Here is an 18,555-nt window from a genome sequence, read left to right on the forward strand (position 1 = left end):
TAATGATAAATAAAAAAAACTTTTTTATTTTTTTACGGAAAAAATTAAAAAACATAAAATTCCTTTCTTTACCTTCTAAAACGCAAAAATATCATTAGTATTTCATAATTTATTTCCTGATTTTTTTTTAAAATTCCTTTGTTTTCGAGACCTTCCAATTTAGAGGGCATTTTTAAAAAGGAATCATTTTCAAGGGTGAAACAAAATATTATGTGAATATTTATATTTATAAATCTGTTTTAAGAATCTTATCCTTCCATTTTGAAGTCTCTCCGTCGCTGCATGGCTTCCGTGCATAGCGACTTCCTCATTTCTTCCTTCTCTGTGGAATTCTGCACTTCACCGTCTCGATTCCCTCTCAAAGCTCGTTTCTTTGCCCGCTTCCTCTTCCTCCACTTGTCGTCCCCCTTCACCCCCACCGTCGTCCACGCCTTCTCCGATCTCTCTTCCTGCGCCAACGCTCATGGAGCCCACACCGAGCATCGAGCACTTCACAGAGAACGGCCGCCCCAGGAGAAGATTCTTGTGGAGTATGCAATCCCTAAACCTAGGAAGGGTAATTTGTGGCCGAGAGGTGAAAAGGCGGAACCTTTGGCGAGAAGCGTGAGTGAAAATGGAGTCGACAGGTGGATGAAGAAGGACGGCAAGATATCCGAGGCTAGGGTTTCTGGAAAGCAGATGAAAATTAAGCTGGATTCCTGCTCCAAAACTGGTGATGTCATGGAAGCCATTGCCGTCTACGACTCCGCGGTCGGCCAAGGAATAAAATTGCAGCAGTACCACTACAATGTGCTGCTTTACCTTTGCTCTTCTGCGGCGGTTGGCATCGTTCATCCTGCTAAAAGTGGTAGTGTTAATTCTAAATCCGATCCAGATTGGCATATTGATGGAGATTTGGTTGCAGATGCAGACCAAGGAAGTAGAAGAGCTTCTGTTCCGATTCTAGTAAGCGATGACATCAGAGACTATGCTCGAACCAGAGGACTTGAGATATATGAAAAAATGTGCTTGGAGAAGATTGCCATGAGCGAAGCAGCTCTAACATCTGTGGCTCGAATAGCAATGTCCATGGACGATGGTGACATGGCCTTTGATTGTGTTAAGCGAATGAAGCTTTTGGGTATAACTGCAAGGGTGCGGTCGTATGGTCCTGCATTGTTCACCTTCTGCAACAGAGGCGACATTGATAAGGCATTCGAAGTTGAAGCTCACATGTCGGAAAATGGCATCCAACCTGAAGAACCAGAGTTGGAAGCACTTCTAAGAATTAGCATTGCGGCTCGCAGAGGTGACAAGGTGTATTACCTGCTACACAAGCTTAGAACTAATGTGAGACAGGTCTCTGCATCCACAGCAGAGCTGATTGAGGCTTGGTTCAAGAGTTCGACTGCGTCAAGACTGGGGAAAAGGAAATGGGATGTGAAAAAATTAGCAGAGGCAATTGAGAATGGTGGAGGGGGGTGGCATGGGCTTGGTTGGCTCGGTAAAGGGAAATGGAGTGTGGCACACACATCAGTAGATCCAGATGGTGTCTGCATGTCTTGTGGTCACAAATTGGCAACCATCGATCTTGATCCAGTTGAGACAGAAAGCTTTGCCAAGTCTGTTGCATCACTGGCCAACAAGAGAGAAAGGAATTCAAATTTTCAGAAGTTTCAAGTATGATCTTCCTCCTGAAATCACTGTCCAGTAATGTGGAGAGAGTATTTAGTTCATGCATTTCAAACATGCAAAATGTTGACTATAATGCTCAGTCAATTGCAATTTTCGAAATTATGTCTAATTGTTTTCACCAGCAATTTGCATGATTTTGTTTTGTTACTAACAACTCGATTTTTTATTACAGAAATGGTTGGACTACTATGGCCCTTTTGAAGCTGTTGTAGATGCAGCAAATGTTGCTCTCTATAGTCAGAAGCGGTTCTCAGTTAATAAGGTGTGCATCAAGAAAATGTTGACAAATATACTTTGAACTTTTGCTTTTATTTAGTGTTCCTGTTGTATTAATCTTCCTCTTGAGTTTTTTTTTCCCCCTTTAGGTCAGTGCTGTTGTTAATGCCATACGGCAGAAACTACCTATGAAGAGATGCCCACTTATTATTGTACATAATAAACGACTCATTGGAAACAAGATGAAAGATCCTATGAACATGAAGTATTTGGAGAAATGGAAGAATGCAGATGCGCTTTATGAAACTCCTACTGGATCTAATGATGATTGGTGCGGGCTTTACTCTTTTCTTGGTTTTTTTAAAGTTCACTGTTAAAGAACATGGAATTCTATCTGATTAATACAGAATACAAACTGTTTCAACATATTTAAAAGTTGTGTATGTCATGCATTAAAATAACGAATTAGAGAAAGAACAAGGACATTGCCTGACATAACTCAGTATTGTTGGAGAAAAGCAAATTATTTCAACATATTTACTAGCACTGACATGGAGAATATGGAGTCGAAAAGTTTTCTTTCTCAATGTTTCTATCTTCTTTTAAGATATTATCCTTTCTTAAGATATTATCTGATATTCCTTAAAAGTATGTTATCATGGATAATAACATATTGTCCAGGTACTGGTTATATGCAGCTATAAAATTTAAATGCCTTATTGTGACAAATGACGAGATGAGAGACCACACATTCCAGGTCTTAGGCAATAACTTCATTCCAAGATGGAAAGAAAGACATCAGGTAAATATAAATACTCCTGAACTATTTGAATTCTGATATTCTTTAATAAATGCTATTGACATATCATGAAATCTTAAAAGGAAAAGAAACCTCAATACATGGGTTACAAATTGTTCCTAGTTGTACATTTGCAATCGACGTTGCATGATTTTGTGGATGTGAAATCTTATATATTGTGAAATTTTCATGCATACATCCTTTTAGCCTTTTCTTTTCACTTTTCCACTCTTGTAATATGACAAGACAGGGTATGCTATTTCTTATTCAAATTTCTGATACATCTCCAAGATAACCTAGCAGGGAACTATATTATTGATAATAGAAACAATTTTAAATCTCATTGTGAAGGTGTCACTCATGACTTGCCCCTATGACAGGTGCATTTCACTTTCCATAATGGAAGTTTGGAGTTTCATATGCCACCTCCATGTTCTATTATTATTCAGGTATGCTTCAGTAACTGAGTTAATAGTTAGAAATTTTCAAGAAAAGGTAATAACAGAGTTAAAGAATCTTTAACTAGCATGTTTTATTGCTTAATTAATTGAGAAGTTGTAGGTGCATTCATTTTCAATGATGAACATTATTGAAACACAATGATGTGGTAGTATTGTCCACATCATTTGTAGGATCTGTCTTCTAATACGCTACCTATGCACACATGATATTGGAAGGTAAATATGATCTTAATATGCAAGCATCATGGGATGAAATTAAAGACTAGGATAAGGATTCAAAAGTTAAGATGTGATTGGAGTACACTCGCCTAGCAATTAAGTCATTATTTACTATGATTATGATTAAAAATGAAGGGTAGCCTTGGTGCAACGGTAAAGTTGTTGCCATGTGACCAAAAGGTCACTGGTTCGAATCTTGGAAACAACCTCTTGCAAAAAAGCAGGGTAAGACTGCGTACAATGGATCCTTCCCCGGGACCTTGCATGGCGGGAGCTTCGTGCACCGGGCTGCCTTTTTTTTTATTGCGATTAAAAATAAACATTCCTAAAGATATGTAGCCATAATAGGCAAGGTTGCTTTTCTGGAACTATCAGGAAAATGAGAGAGGCCATTGGCATATTCCAATCTCAATAAAAGAAGAGCATGAGAGGAAACACTCCTGGCTATGTGTGACACGCAACAACCTACACAATGTAAAAGAAGCAACATCAAGTACTCTTAGAGGTAATATGGCTTTTTTATTATTATTCTCGACACTCAATTTTATGAATGTTTTGGTCTTTATTGCACATAGCATTAGTAATCTATTCAATGCCTGAACTTTGTCAGTTTGTGTATATATATTACTGTAGTATGATATGCGTGTGTACTTATAGCTTGTTTATGATTCTTAGTTATTTATTTACTTATCAATGACAATTGATAGATTCAAACTTTTAGCCCATGCTTTTGTAAAAATTTGTAGTATAGCTCATGCTGCAGTATTGGACTATCAACAAAAAGTTGAGCCTCAAAACTATCAAGGAAAATATTGCATAAAAGCATGAAACTTGCCAAGGAATTAAAAAACTGAGTCCGTAAGATCCTGCATATTGATGTGAAAAAACTATCAATGTTAATGGTTCATTGTCCGGAGAAGTTAAGCAATTTAGCAAAGTGAGTAACAGGAATCAGGATATTGAAAGATCATGAACAAAGTAAGATCCTTTCTCTATAGAGCAAGTGAAGGATAAACCGACCCAAGTCATTAAGGTGGAATTTGATCCCAAAACCCTAAACAGCAGCAACAATATCATTAGCTACTTGGGTTTGTGAACAAGAAATGGTTGAAATGTGTTTTTTTTTTTAAATTTATTTGTGGTCCCAATGCATCAGTTGCGATGGTTCAATCTTCATTGGTAGAACTTATGCAAAGAAAGAAGGCAAATAAGATATAACCAAAAGGCCTGCTATTATGCATGGAAGATCCTGTTTTGGTCTATGAAATTCTAGTTATATTTAGAGAAATTAGTTTTCAGCAACTAATGCTTGTTTTACAAATTCATATCCAACTTAGTCATCTATTGTCCTCTCAAACAGATTTGACGAGCAGTCCTGCACCATATGCTGTAGCAAAGAATCATGTCCCACACAAAGGAATCTTTAAGGAGAATACCCTTACAAAATCTCACAAATGTTTAGCCAATGGCAAAACTAAAGAACCATATGGTATATTATGCACCATTGAAGCAGCTGAGAAGCTCTATGATTGTGTGATTGATTTCCAAATATAAGAAGGAAGATTCTAGGCTTAGTATTGAATGCCAGATGCAAGTCACCCTACAAAGGTATAGCCAAGTGTTTTCCATTGGTTTTATATTAATTGGCTCTGCAGTCAAGTTTTTTCCATTGGCGATATTATTTGACTCTTGATTGTGTCTGAACCTGACTTAAATCCTTGAATCCTAAATATTCGGTCAGGTTAGTTCTGATTTCAGTTCTTGTTTTTCCATGTTTTATGAATCTTCTTTGGGATTTTAATCTTGCCAAGTTATTCAAAATCTTAGCCATTTTATAATGTGGGGAAAATACAATCAATTTTTATTTTTGTGACTCTTTGCCACTGTATAAATAATAACTATATAGTATATAATTGTTTATAACTATAGATTTATATAATTAATTTCGGTTTTATATAAAAAAATCATCTCTAAAATCCAACCTGAAATCTAGGAAATCAATTTTTCAGATGGACTTGATTCAATTTATTATTTGAATTCGGTTCTTGACATCCCTAATCAACTCACAGAAGAACTTGGGACTATCTTCTGCTCTACAAGCATGAAGATATCCTTTTGTAGCTTTCCTGTGTTTTGTGTTCAAACTCTAATTTCTTGCAAACTCTTTGTCTCATGTATTTACTCGGATATGAGTGCGATATCCAATATCAAACACTCCAGTACAGAGGAGCTAGATATTAAAGTTTGTCTCTGATTACTGCATTGTTATATTCTTTTGTTAGATAACTTGTACTCTAAAGCAAATACATATCAAGTTAGAGGAGATGTTAGTATTCTTCATACAAATATCGATATCATGTTTGCAAGCAAATTTCCTGTAACTTGTGTTGATGCTGTGAGTTTCTTCTCTGTTGATTAAATTTTCAGAAACACAAGCATCGACGTGGAACTCTCCCCATGGATCTCATCCTCTTCTCTTTCTCCAACACCACCAGCTCATCATTTCTCTTCCTTTCCTCCATAATGGCTTTTGCTTCCTCAGCAAATTTGTCGATCCTCAGTACCTCATCACGGTATTCACTCAATGCTCTTGCTTGTCTGCGTTCCAGAATCCGGATCCCCCTACAAAATTCAGACCAAGAAGCCAACTGATGACACGACCTGATGATGATGACAATGATGGTAAAGAAAAGTAAGTAATTGCTAACCTGTTTTCGCTCCAAATGCTGTTTGGCTTTGGACTTCTTATTGCTCTCCCATTCAAGAATAGTAATCTTCATCTTTTCATACCTGCAAAGCAGTTCTGATGAACGTTTTTTTTAATTGATAATAAAGTTCTAATAACCTACCTTTTTCTTATTTTATCCAATTTAGCCATCTCCCATGCATCAACTTTTCCTTAGAATCTCATGGAATCAATTGTTCTTCCTCTAGAATCTGTAGTTTGTCTCCCTGAGATTTGCCTCTTGCTGCCTGCATGCAATCATTTAGATACTTCTCAGACAAAGTTAGTAACATTGCTGTTCAAAATCAGAGATTGGACTTTAGAATTTGTGGCTTTAAATTTTTACAAGTTTGTTAAATTTTTAGAAGTTGTCTCAAGTTTTTCGGAAAAAAACATTATATCTTTCACAGGAATTGGCCTTGATTTTTGCTCTATAAGAAGGTTTGAGTCCTCCATATATTCTTTGATTTCATGAATTTTGTTTGCTTTGTGAGTTTCTCTGTGGGATTACTTTTAGTTGTTATTTCCTCACCGGATATGGCTCTTGTTAACTAAGAATTCAGAGTTGGATCCTCGTATTATAAAAAGAAACCCAATTCAAGTGTCGTCTCACGTATTATACTAAATAACTTTTTTCTACTATTCATTTGACAAATTTTTGTGTCAAAATTGTGCCAAATTCGACTTACATGCCAATTAGTTGTTATATAGCATTTATGTAACAAAATTGCGTGTAGTGGTGAGTTTTCGCATAATTTTGATACAAGTTACCAACTGTTCTTGTGAAATAGCTTGCGAAAAAGTACTACCTGGTTGTGACCTTTCATCTGTTGCTTCCTTGCAGCTAAGCCATCTGGATATTTTGCTATATCTAGTTGCTTTGTCCATGCTATCTCCTCCTCTTGTACTTTTGTTTACAGATATTGGTTGCGTCATTGATCGGTTACTCAGCTCATTCTTGTTTTGCAACTCTTGGTTGCGTCACGACCGCCATCACGAACACAATGTTAGCTTTTGCCTTGCTCATTTGTTCTCTAGATTGTTGCATTTGGAATAAGTCATCATCAGTTCAACTCTGTTCGACAAAAGAAGGTTAGTGTTTGATAATTAAGCTTGTATGAACAATGTATCATTTGCCGACAAATGACGAGGGCGCAGATGAGGACGATGACAAAAGAGAAGGTGAGAGCCAATGCATACCGTAATTGTTTGAACAGATTGTACATTAAGCTTTCATTTGTTGAATCTCCATTCATATTTGTAATGGAGAATAAGCTTCAAAATGAAGTTATGGTCATGGATGAACAATTATTTAAGGGCTTGTTTCCTACAACGGAAAGACAAGCATTTGGGGGAAACATTTTTCTCATGACCCTTCTGCTAAGAAAAATGCTTTAAGTGCAATTTTATGTTTTCCAATTTTTAACATTCAATTTTATAAATTCAAAATTTTATCCTCTTTCTTTCCTCTCAAGGAATCATAGTCTAGATAATTTTTGGGGTGTTTTTGAAAAATGAGCGAGGGTTAGTTTTCTTAAAAACTAAATTTTAGAAAAATTTACATTTTTAAAATTACAGATATTGAATGTTAGCTACAATTCATTATTTTAAAAATAAATATTTAATTAATTTTAGATAGTGTATATTAAATCAAAGAATGTAGGGACAAGAAAGGTATTGCCTAAGGATGTAAGTTTTGAAACGTATCTATAAAGTTATTTAACGAAGAAAAGTATCAATTTATTTGTGGCAAAAAAGAAAAAGGTTAAATCTTACATAAACATTCATTTAATGTCATAAATTTTATACATTAAATTCAACGTGTTAATTTGTATTTTCTTATTAATTTTGTATATATTATGGTTTATTTTTTAGATCGATTTTTTTTTTTTAAGGTTGATACATGTTGTAACGAATAAACCTTCAAGATGATGTGCCAATTAAAATTAATGGAAAAGAATATTCCTTACTTGGTCTGGGTAGTCGTCTAGCGCTAAGATTCTTGGGTCCAGTGTAACTGGACTACAGACCACTCGGGCTAAGATCGGTCGGCCCTCAAACTGGTCGAACCTAAGGGGTTAGACCGACTGACTCTCAAGTCGATCAAACCTAAGGGGTTTAATGCTTTCCTCTTGAATCGATAAGATAACATGTATGATCATTCAATAGCCGAGGATAGATCAATCGGAATTTCTGACTCACCTCATAATCGGCTAGTCATAGAGTCGGGCGAGAGAAGGGTCAAACTCCTTACTCCGTACAAGCCTCTCTATACATGCCCAGTCAAGCATATTACTAATTGTCCCTATTGGTTTCTGCACGACAATACATCGTATCCAGTCGATAATAAAATCAAGCGGGTATATAGAGTTCTATGCCCACCCCTTATATGAACAAAGGTAAGATAGTTTCCATTACAAATTCGACCATAATTTAAGGTACATTTTTACCTCCAAATTATTATACGCCCAACATGCACAAGTTATCAAATGGATTTCCAAAACACCTAGAACATAACTAAGCAGCTTAACGTGAGGACAGACATAAAAACAGACGACTTTTATAGGCTAGTCGGGATATACTCAGACAGTAATATGAGTAGAGAATCCTAACAACTTGTCAGTGTTGGTAGTTTTGAGAGCATGAAAGCTAAAACGAAGTAATTAAAATAATAATGCGGAAACCATAAACACTCACATTGATCTCCCGAAGAACCGCAACTGAAGACGCCGGTCGATGAAGTTGCTGATGAACCGCCGGAGACGTCGCTGCTGTTGTCGCCGAGAAGATCACCACACGGAACCTTCTCGGACTCTTCCACAAACCAAATCCCGTCCCTAGACGTTCTCTCTTTGCTCACTGATCACCTCGCGCCTCAGTCTCGCTGATTACCTTCGCATCAACCTCTCCTTTTTCACGCCCCGGATCTGTGCTTGGACGCACCTTTAATAAGAAGGCTGAGGAAGACGAAGGGGAAAGTGTTGATACAGTCTGACCTGGCTGTTGTTTTGATGTTGACACTGATTTAAGTTTGTATCAGATATTAATTTAACTCAGAATGACTACTGATCGAGGTTGATCAGTTGGGAGGGAAAGTCCTGGTGAGTGAAGTCAGGCAAGGGAAATCCAGATGGGTCAAGGTTGACCAGACATCTGGTAAAAAGTCCAAGCAGGGAGCTTGGCACGGGAAAAGTCCAAGTATGGTGACTTGGCACGGAATAGTTAGAGAGGGCTCGGTAGCTCGTTCTCTGGACCGGACGAAGTCAGAGAGGGCTCGGTAGCTCGTTCTCTGGACCGGATGAGGTCAGAGAGGGCTCGGTAGCTTGTTCTCCGGACTAGGTCAGAGAGGGCTCGGTAGCTCGGTCTCGGGACCAGGAAGACCTCAGGGTTTCGGGCTGGAAAGCTGCAAAACTCACTCGGTAGCATTGGATCGGTCTGCAGACCGATCCAGTGATACCTTGGTCGTCTGGATCGGTCTGCAGACCGATCTAGTGATACTCCAAGATCACTGATCGGTCGGGTGACCGATCAGTAACCACACAGACTTTCTGTGGGCTATCTGATCGGTCTGGTGACCGATCAGGATCCACACAGAAGCTTTCTGTGGGTTAACTGATCGGTCTGTGGATCAATCAATAACCACACAGAAGTATTCTGTGGGTTAACTGATCGGTCTGTGGACCGATCAGTAACCACACAGAAGCATTCTGTGGGGTATCTGATCGGTCTACAGACCGATCAGAAAGAAGTGATCAGAAACGCTGAGAAAGCGTGGAACGGTCTGTGGACCGATCCACACATAGTCTGATCGGTCCACAGACCGATTAGGATCTTCCCGGACCGATCTCCTGATCGGTCCAGAAACCTATGGATCGGTCTGCTGACCGATCCACAGTGATGTCGCATGTCTCCTGCTACTTCTCTGAGATTTCTGACTCGTTTCTGATGCATCTGATCTAACATCTGCTTGTGAGTTTTTTTCTGGTTACAGGCTGCAGGTACCATGGTGATGTTTGAATTCAAATCAATGACTATCAAAGGAATAAAACAAAATGGTTTTTCTACTGGTTATCGCTGCAAATTGTGCAAAAGAAGGGTCAACGTTCACTGGCTTGTTCAGTTGGCTCACTGGTTGCGATCAGCTTGACTCTTCCTTATTGGTTCGAGCTCAGAGACACCAGTGAAGACCAAGGATGGTATTGGTGTGAGTTCAGATGAGGAAGAAGCGTGATTGGCGACGCCTGGTTTGGCGACAGTGATACGCTACTGGTTTGCAGTGATTCGATGCAGGCAAACGCAGTGAAGAAAGCAGAGAAATAAGAAGGAGGAAGAGGAGAGGATCGCGAACAGTCTGGAAAAACTCTCTCTGTCGTTCAAGCAAGAGGCTGTGCGTTTTTGTTGAGCTCTTGGCTGATTCCTCCTGTCGTTGTTTTTCTGCTTCGTGGCTGTAAGTTAAACTGTTCAATCCTTTAGCCACACTCTGTAAGTAATTGTGCTTCACTTTCAAATCTACTCTTGTGATCTTTGTGGAGAGGTTACTCCACCGAGAAGGAGGATCTTTAGCCGGAGTTTATCCGGGGTGCGATCTACCGAAGATCAAGGAGTCGTCCACCTTACGGACACGCCGAGGAGTAGGGGCAAGTTATCCCCGAACCTCGTAAATCCTAGTGTTAGTGTGCTTGTGTTTTTTCTCTCCTTTAGTTGTCCAATTCCGCTGTGCTAACGATTATCTGTGTAGAAGTTTTCGTTTAAGTTTTTAAAGGAGCTATTCACCCCCCTCTAGCCATCTAAGATCCCAACAAGTGGTATCAGAGCCTGGTGCTCTTCATTACGGCTTAACAACCCAAAGAGCTAAACAATGGCCATGAAGGAGGGACTCAGCACCAACCGTCCACCTTATTTCGATGGAGCAGATTTTCAATACTGGAAAAGCCGCATGGAGTATTACCTCAAGACCGATATCTCCATGTGGTTCTCCGTCAAGGAGGGATTCTCACCTCCAAAGGATGAAGAAGGTAAGGAACTTGACTCATCGAGATGGTCAATCGAGCAAACTCGCAAGGGACAAGCCGATGCCAAGGCGGTTGTCACTTTGCAATGTGGGATAGCCAAGGATCAACTTGTCAAGGTTGGTCCTTTCACAAGTGCGAAGGATCTATGGAACAAGCTCATCGAGCTCCAAGAAGGGACTCGAGACTCTCGGATCGCCAAGAGGATTTGTTCCTAAACCAACTACAGAACCTTGTCATGAAGGAAAATGAAACTGTAAGTGAGATACATGGAAGGTTCAAGGAGATCATCAATGGTCTCCATTCGGTGGATGAACGAGTAGAAAACCGTGACCTCGTAAGGTATGCTCTAAAAGCTTTTCCTAGGAATGCCTTGTGGTCATCTATGGTGGATGCCTACAAGGTATCCAAGGATCTTTCCATTGTTAAGTTAGATGAATTTTTTTGTGAAATGGAATTACATGAACTTGCTAACAAAGGGCAAAAAGAGAAAGGTATTGCTTTGGTTGCAGAAGAAAAGAGCAAGGAGGGAAGAAGGAAGAAAGAAAAGAAGAAGGAGAAAGAAATTGTTTCATCTTCATCCTCCTCCGAGTCCGATGATGAAGGTGAATCATCATCAAGCGAGATGGCCAACTTCGTGAGAAGAATCATGAGAAGGAGCAGAAGATACAAAGGGAAAGGTAAACCTAGTGAACAAAATATTGACAAAACTAATGTTACATGTTATGAGTGCAGCAAAAAGGGACACTATCGGAGCGAGTGTCCAAATTAAAAAGGAAGGAGGAACGAGCCAAAAAGAAGGAGGAAAGAGTCAAGAAGAAGAAGGCTCTAAAAGCTACATGGGATGAGTCTTCTTCAAGTTCATCTGAGGAAGAGAAGAGGGAGAAGAGTACATGGCAGTTAGCCCTCATGGCAAGAGAGGAGTCCGAGTCCGAGAGTGAGGACTCAAGCTCTTCAGCCGCGACTTCATCATCTTCGGATGATGAAGAGGTAACATCTCCCCATTTAGAAAAGTGTTATAAAACAATTGCACATTTGTCTACTTCCCTTAAAAAATAAAAAACAGAAACTAAACTGCTAAAAGATGAAATAGAGAAATTAAGGGCCCTTAGGGAAGATGAGGTCGATGACCTTTATCAAGAGGCCCTAGAGGATGAAAACAAAACCTTGAAGGGTGAAATTGAGAAGCTCAAGAAAATGCTTGAGAAATTCTCAACCAGCTCTAAGACCTTAGACATGATTCTAAATGCCCAAAGGGCGGTTTACAACAAGGCTGGATTAGGATACCAACCTAAGGAGTCTAGCTTTATTTCTTTAGTGTCAAGAACCCAATTTCATAGAACACATGTTTCTAGGGTTCATGAGACTAGGAAGAAGGTGACTAAGGCATGGGTGCCTAAGTCTCTCATTGTAGATGCATTAGGTCCCAGAATTTGGGTACCTAAAACATCCGTCTTTCGTGTCTTGTAGGCATTGGTCGAGGGGGAGCGTCTATCAACTTGGTTTGTTGATAGTGGATGCTCCAAGCACATGACAGGGGACAAGTCACTATTCTCTACCATACAAAATAAAAATAGAGGTAATGTGTCTTTTGGCAATAATGGTAGTCTTAAGGTTATAGGGTTGGAGACATTCATATATCCGAATGTCTCCACATCAAGAATGTTCTTCTAGTCAAGGGGATGACTTTTAATCTCCTAAGTGTCAGTCAATTGTGTGATACGGGTTACACAATTGAATTTCATTCAAGTCAATGTTTGGTTAAACACATTGACACACTTGACACGGTACTAGTAGGCACAAGGGTTGATAATATTTATCAAGTATCGTTTAAAAGTGCTACTAATGCTTTGATTAAGTGTTTCATGTCAAAAGAAGAAGAGTCTTGGCTTTGGCATAGAAGGTTGGCACATGTAAACATGAAGAACATTCGGAAGTTGGCCAACAAAGGACTAGTACGAGGCTTACCAAGCATCAAGTACCAAAAGAACAAACTATGTGATGCATGTCAAATGGGTAAGCAAACAAAAGCATCTCATAAAGGTAAAAGCATTGTGAGTACATCTACTGCCTTAGACTTATTACATATGGACTTGTTTGATTGTAACAATGTTATTTCATTGAATGGTAGTAGATATTGTTTAGTAATTATTGATGATTTTACTAGATATACATGGACCTTCTTTTTGAAAACTAAGGATCAAACCATATATATTTTTATTTCTTTTTGTAGAAGAACTGAAAATGAAAAATCAACAACAATTAAAACCATTAGAAGTGATCATGGTGGTGAATTTCAAAACCATAGGTTCTTAGAATTTTGTCAAGCAAAAGGGTATAGACATGAGTTTTCAACTCCAAGGACCCCACAGCAAAATGGGGTTGTGGAGAGAAAGAACCGAGTCTTACAAGAGGCTGCACGAAGCATGCTCAATGAGTACTCACTACCGAGTTACTTGTGGGCTGAAGCTGTGAATACAGCTTGCTATGTGCAAAACCGAATCCTGATACATAGGTTTTTAGGAAAGACTCCTCATGAACTTTGGTTTGGGAAACCACCTACAATTAAACATCTTAGGGTGTTTGGTTGTAAGGTGTTTATTTTGAACACCAAGGACCATCTTGGAAAATTTTCACCAAGGCTGATGAAGGGATACTGGTCGGGTACTCGCTCACCAGCAAAGCCTATCGAGTCTACAACAATAGGACTAAATTGATTGAAGAGTCCTCTGATATAGCTTTTGAAGAAATCCCTAAATCAAATGAACAATCAAGGGATGTAGGAGAAATTCAACTTGAACTTAGAAATCTAAGTTTGAATGATCAAAATGAAGAAAGAGTCGAGGTTGACTCTGATGACGATGAGCAAAGGCAACAAAGGGCTCCGGTTGATCCCTTGCCTGATATTGAGTCCTTGCCTGTGCCTAGTGAGACCATTCATGAGGCACCACCAACACCAAGACAATCTAGGATAACCACTAGTCATCCCCAAGACCAAATTGTGGGAGATATCCAACAAGGGGTTAGGACTAGGTCATTCTTTAGAAATGAGTCTAATGAAGTTGCATTGATTTCAGAGATTGAACCAAGACTAGTTGATTAAGCATTGCACGATCCTGATTGGATCATAGCTATGCAAGACGAATTAGGTCAATTTGAAAGGAGCCAAGTGTGGGACTTGGTTTCTAGACCGAAAAAGACCACCATTATTGGAACTAAATGGGTCTTCAAAAACAAGTTAAACCAAAAGGGAGAAGTTGTAAGAAACAAGGCAAGACTTGTAGCCAAGGGCTATAGTCAAGTCGAAGGGCTCGATTATGATGAGACTTATGCTCCCGTGGCCCGATTAGAGTCCATTCGTTTGATGCTAGCTTTTGCTGCACATAGAGGTTTCAAGCTCTATCAAATGGATGTTAAATCTGCCTTCTTAAATGGTTTCATTAAAGAAGAGGTCTATGTTGAACAACCATCGGGGTTTGTAAGTACCGAAGCTCCAAACCACGTGTACAAGCTCAAGAAAGCACTTTATGGGCTTAAACAAGCACCACGAGCTTGGTACGAAAGGTTGTCAACATATTTACTAGAAAAGGGTTTCGTAAGAGGCCAAATAGACCCAACACTATTTCTGCGTAGAGATGGTGAAAACATTTTTGTAGCCCAAGTATATGTCGATGACATAATTTGTGGCTCAAATAACAAGGGTTATTTGAATGAATTCATTTCTCACATGGAAAGTGAGTTTGAGATGAGTCTAGTAGGAGAGTTGACATTCTTCCTCGGACTTGAAATCAAACAAACTCGAGATGGAATTTATGTCCATCAGGCAAAATACATTCAAGAGATGCTTAGAAAATTCAATATGAGTGACTCTAAGGAAGTGTCCACTCCAATGGCGACAAGCACTCGCCTTGACAATGATGAGAGTGGAAAACCAATTGATCTAACGCAATATAGAAGCATGATTGGTAGTCTTCTATATCTCACAGCTAGTCGACCAGACATACTTTTTGCTGTGGGCATGTGCGCTAGATATCAAGTCTGTGCCAAGGAATCTCATTTAATTGCAGTTAAGAGAATATTGAGATACCTTAAGGGCACAATTCGAGTAGGTCTATGGTACCCTCGTACAGAGTCTTTTGACTTGATAGGCTATACCGATTCCGACTATACTGGGTGCAAATTGGATCGGAAAAGTACTAGTGGGGGTTGCCAATTTTTAGGTTCATCTTTAGTTAGTTGGTCAAGTCGGAAGCAACATTGTGTTGCTCTCTCCACGACCGAGGCCGAATATATTGCCATGGGAGAGAGTGTATCGCAATTGTTGTGGATGATACACACCCTAGAGGATTATGGACTTTCTTATAAGGGTGTACAAGTGCTATGTGACAACATTAGCACGATCAACCTAACTAAAAATCCAGTCCATCATTCAAGGACCAAGCATATTGAAGTGCGTCATCACTTTATTAGAGATCACGTAGCTAGGGGTGACATTGTGCTCACATATGTGGAGTCAAAGTCAAACCTAGCTGATATTTTCACCAAACCCCTTCCGGAGAATGAATTTAGTCATTTAAGGAGGGAATTGGGAATGTGTTTGGCTCCTTAGGTCATTAGAACTACACCATGATCAATAAGGACTATTAAAATGACTAGAGTAATTGGGAATGATTTTGGGCAACTTGGGAACATCTCACACAAACTATAAGGTTTAACAAAATATTTTTGTTTGCTAGAAATGGGGTGAGATGCTAGGAACAACCAAATTATTCAAAATGTATCATGCATCCCTTGAATAATTAGGTTGAAGAGACATTAATTGAGTATGGGGAACACCATTACATAATTCATGTGTAATTGGTTCCTTGATCTTACTCATATATTCCAATCAAGGAATCTTGGTTGGACTTTTGCTTAGAAATTATCCAATTATAGTTGATGGTTGATTTGTTGATTGATATTTTTGACTTATTCTCAATAGCCCTTTGGCCCGGAGGAAGATCGACTAAATCCCAAACTTGATTCTTCCTCATTGACTCCATTTCTTCATCCATTGCAATTTTCCATTCTTTTCTAACTGAGCTTCTCAAAGCTTCCTCAACTGTTCGAGGTTCCTCGTCATCAACTGGGAGAACCATCAATGCCTCATTCTCAATATCAAACATTCTCCGAGGAATAATCTGATGACTACTTCTTCGAAGGTTAGACTGTTGAGAAACTGACTCATTTAGTGACAAATTACTCCCACTCGGTTGACTAGATTCAGACATCTCCTGATTTGTTGATAAAGGAACATTATCCTCCTCCTCTATCTCATATAGAGGAATTGTCTTATCAACTTCACCTCGTGTTGGGAACTCAGTTTCTAGAAAAGTAGTATCTCTTGACTCTATCTCAGAGATGGTTCCATCTTGTCGCTCACCAATAAAAACATAATCCTTAGAAGTCTCAGAGTACCTTATAAAGATACACTTCTTACCTCTGGGTCCTAATTTTCCATATTCGTGAGTCTTATCATGAACATAGGCAGCTGACCCCCAAGGTCTCAGATTACTCAAATCCGGCTTTCTGCTTGTCCAACGTTCATGTGGGGGTAGATGGAACTGACTTTGAAGGCACTTTGTTAAGTATATAGGCCGCAACTAATAATGCATCTCCCCAATAGGAGATTGGCAAATTAGCCTGCGCCATCATAGACGTAACCATTTCAAGAAGAGTCCTATTTCTTCTTTCAGCAACCCCATTTTGCTGTGGAGTTCCAGGGACAGTTAGCTGTCTAATAATCCCTTTCTCATTGCACATTGTCTTGAACTGATCAGACAAATATTCTCCTCCACGGTCAGTGCGCAAGGTTTTAACCTTACGTTCCAATTGATTCTCAACTTCGTTCAAGTAACGAATAAAGCAATCCAATGCTTCAGATTTATGAGAAATCAAATACACATGACCAAAACGTGTGAAGTCATCGATAAATGTAATGAAATAAGAACTCCCATTTCTACCCTTCACATTCATTGGACCACAAATATCCGAATGAATTAATTGCAATGGTGAATCAGCCCTAATAGCCTTACCAAATGGTTTCCTAGTCGTCTTTCCAGCAAGACAATGCTCACATATAGACAAGTTAATCTTAGCATGAGTGCCTAAAAGGCCCTCCTTAGCTAATCTATTCATTCGTTCTTGTCCTATATGTCCCAATCTAGCATGCTAAATTTCATCATTAACATCAACATTACTAGTAAGAGCAATGTTTGAAAAACAACTATTATTATTTGATTCTACATCAAGAACCATAAAATCATTTGTTACATAACCATATCTAATTAACACAGAGTTAATTCGAAGTTCGACACAACGGTTATAAAAATTTACATTGTAACCTAAATCAAGAAGACAAATAACGGAAACCAGATTCCGTCGAATCTCAAGAGCGTATAGGACATCATGTAGAAACAAGGTGCCTCCACCACGTAGGTTGAGCTTGCAAGTGCCAATTCCTTTGACTTCAATTCTTGCATTGTTTCCTACATATATCCATTTGTTGCCAGCTAGTAACCGACGGTACTCTACATATGTAGCTCGATCACGAGCTACGTGGTTCGTTGCTCCTGAATCTACAATCCACAAAGGATACGAATCAGCTAACAACACTGTACTCGCAACATATTGCTCATGGAAAGAAGACAAAAATGGATCTACCTTTTTAGGCTCAGTACAATCCCGAGCAAAATGGCCCTTCTTGCCACATTTGAAGCAAGTCAACCTGCTCTTAGGTTTTTGTCCATATTTCTTTCCTTTCTTCTTGATTTGGTTTTTCGCAGCAACAACATTATTCTCCTTTCCTTTCCCCTTTCCTTTCTTGAACCACTTGTTCTTATTCTTGGAATCAGAACCTTCAGCTACAAAAGCTTGACCCGAAATCCTTGCGGATTCAATCCTCTCCGCCTCAAGTTCCACATGGCGTGAGACATCAGTGAAAGTCTTGATACTCTCACTATGGGTCAGGTTCTGTTTCATCGTTTCCCAAGAATCAGGAAGGGAACGGATAACTACCTGAACCTGTTGTTCATCGGTCAACGTATAACCAGCAGTCTTAAGCTCTCGAATCATGTTACCCATCTCCCTAAGATGTTGGGCCATGGTAACATTCGAGCGCTTTTTACAACTATCAAACTTGATAGTTAGCTGACAGAGCTTACTCAGACCGACTCCACTGTACTTCTCTCTAAGGGCTACCCAGACTGCATGAGCCGATGGTAATGACTCATACTCAAATACCAGGTCATCCACCATTGAACTAATCAATATGTCCTTAGCAATGGAGTCCTTCCTTTTCCATGCCTTATATAGGCATCAAGGTCACGTCTGTGCTGTGCTGAAGAACCATCAACCGGTTCCTCCATAATTTGGTTTACAGCCTCCAGAACTTCTTGTTCCTCAAGAACATAT

The 18,555-nt window shown here is 39.3% G+C and overlaps 1 protein-coding gene across 3 annotated transcripts; it reads left to right on the plus strand.

Annotated features, from left to right (window-relative positions):
- Nucleotides 1-266: 266 nt before the first annotated feature.
- Nucleotides 267-7,454, plus strand: LOC121992631 (proteinaceous RNase P 1, chloroplastic/mitochondrial-like). Of its 3 annotated transcripts, none has more exons than XM_042547124.1 (9): nt 267-1,659; nt 1,847-1,936; nt 2,040-2,221; nt 2,572-2,692; nt 3,070-3,138; nt 3,745-3,874; nt 4,730-4,977; nt 5,797-6,061; nt 6,939-7,454. In XM_042547124.1, the coding sequence occupies exons 1-7, from the start codon at nt 283-285 to the stop codon at nt 4,921-4,923; spliced, it is 2,163 nt and encodes a 720-aa protein (XP_042403058.1). In that variant the 5' UTR covers nt 267-282; the 3' UTR covers nt 4,924-4,977; nt 5,797-6,061; nt 6,939-7,454. The 3 variants fall into 3 exon arrangements, with proteins under 3 accessions (XP_042403058.1, XP_042403057.1, XP_042403056.1); XM_042547123.1 differs by having other exon boundaries at nt 7,015-7,454; XM_042547122.1 differs by having other exon boundaries at nt 5,797-7,454.
- Nucleotides 7,455-18,555: the final 11,101 nt, after the last annotated feature.

Source organism: Zingiber officinale, chromosome 6B, assembly GCF_018446385.1.
Source record: "Zingiber officinale cultivar Zhangliang chromosome 6B, Zo_v1.1, whole genome shotgun sequence".
Classification (NCBI taxonomy): domain Eukaryota; kingdom Viridiplantae; phylum Streptophyta; class Magnoliopsida; order Zingiberales; family Zingiberaceae; genus Zingiber; species Zingiber officinale.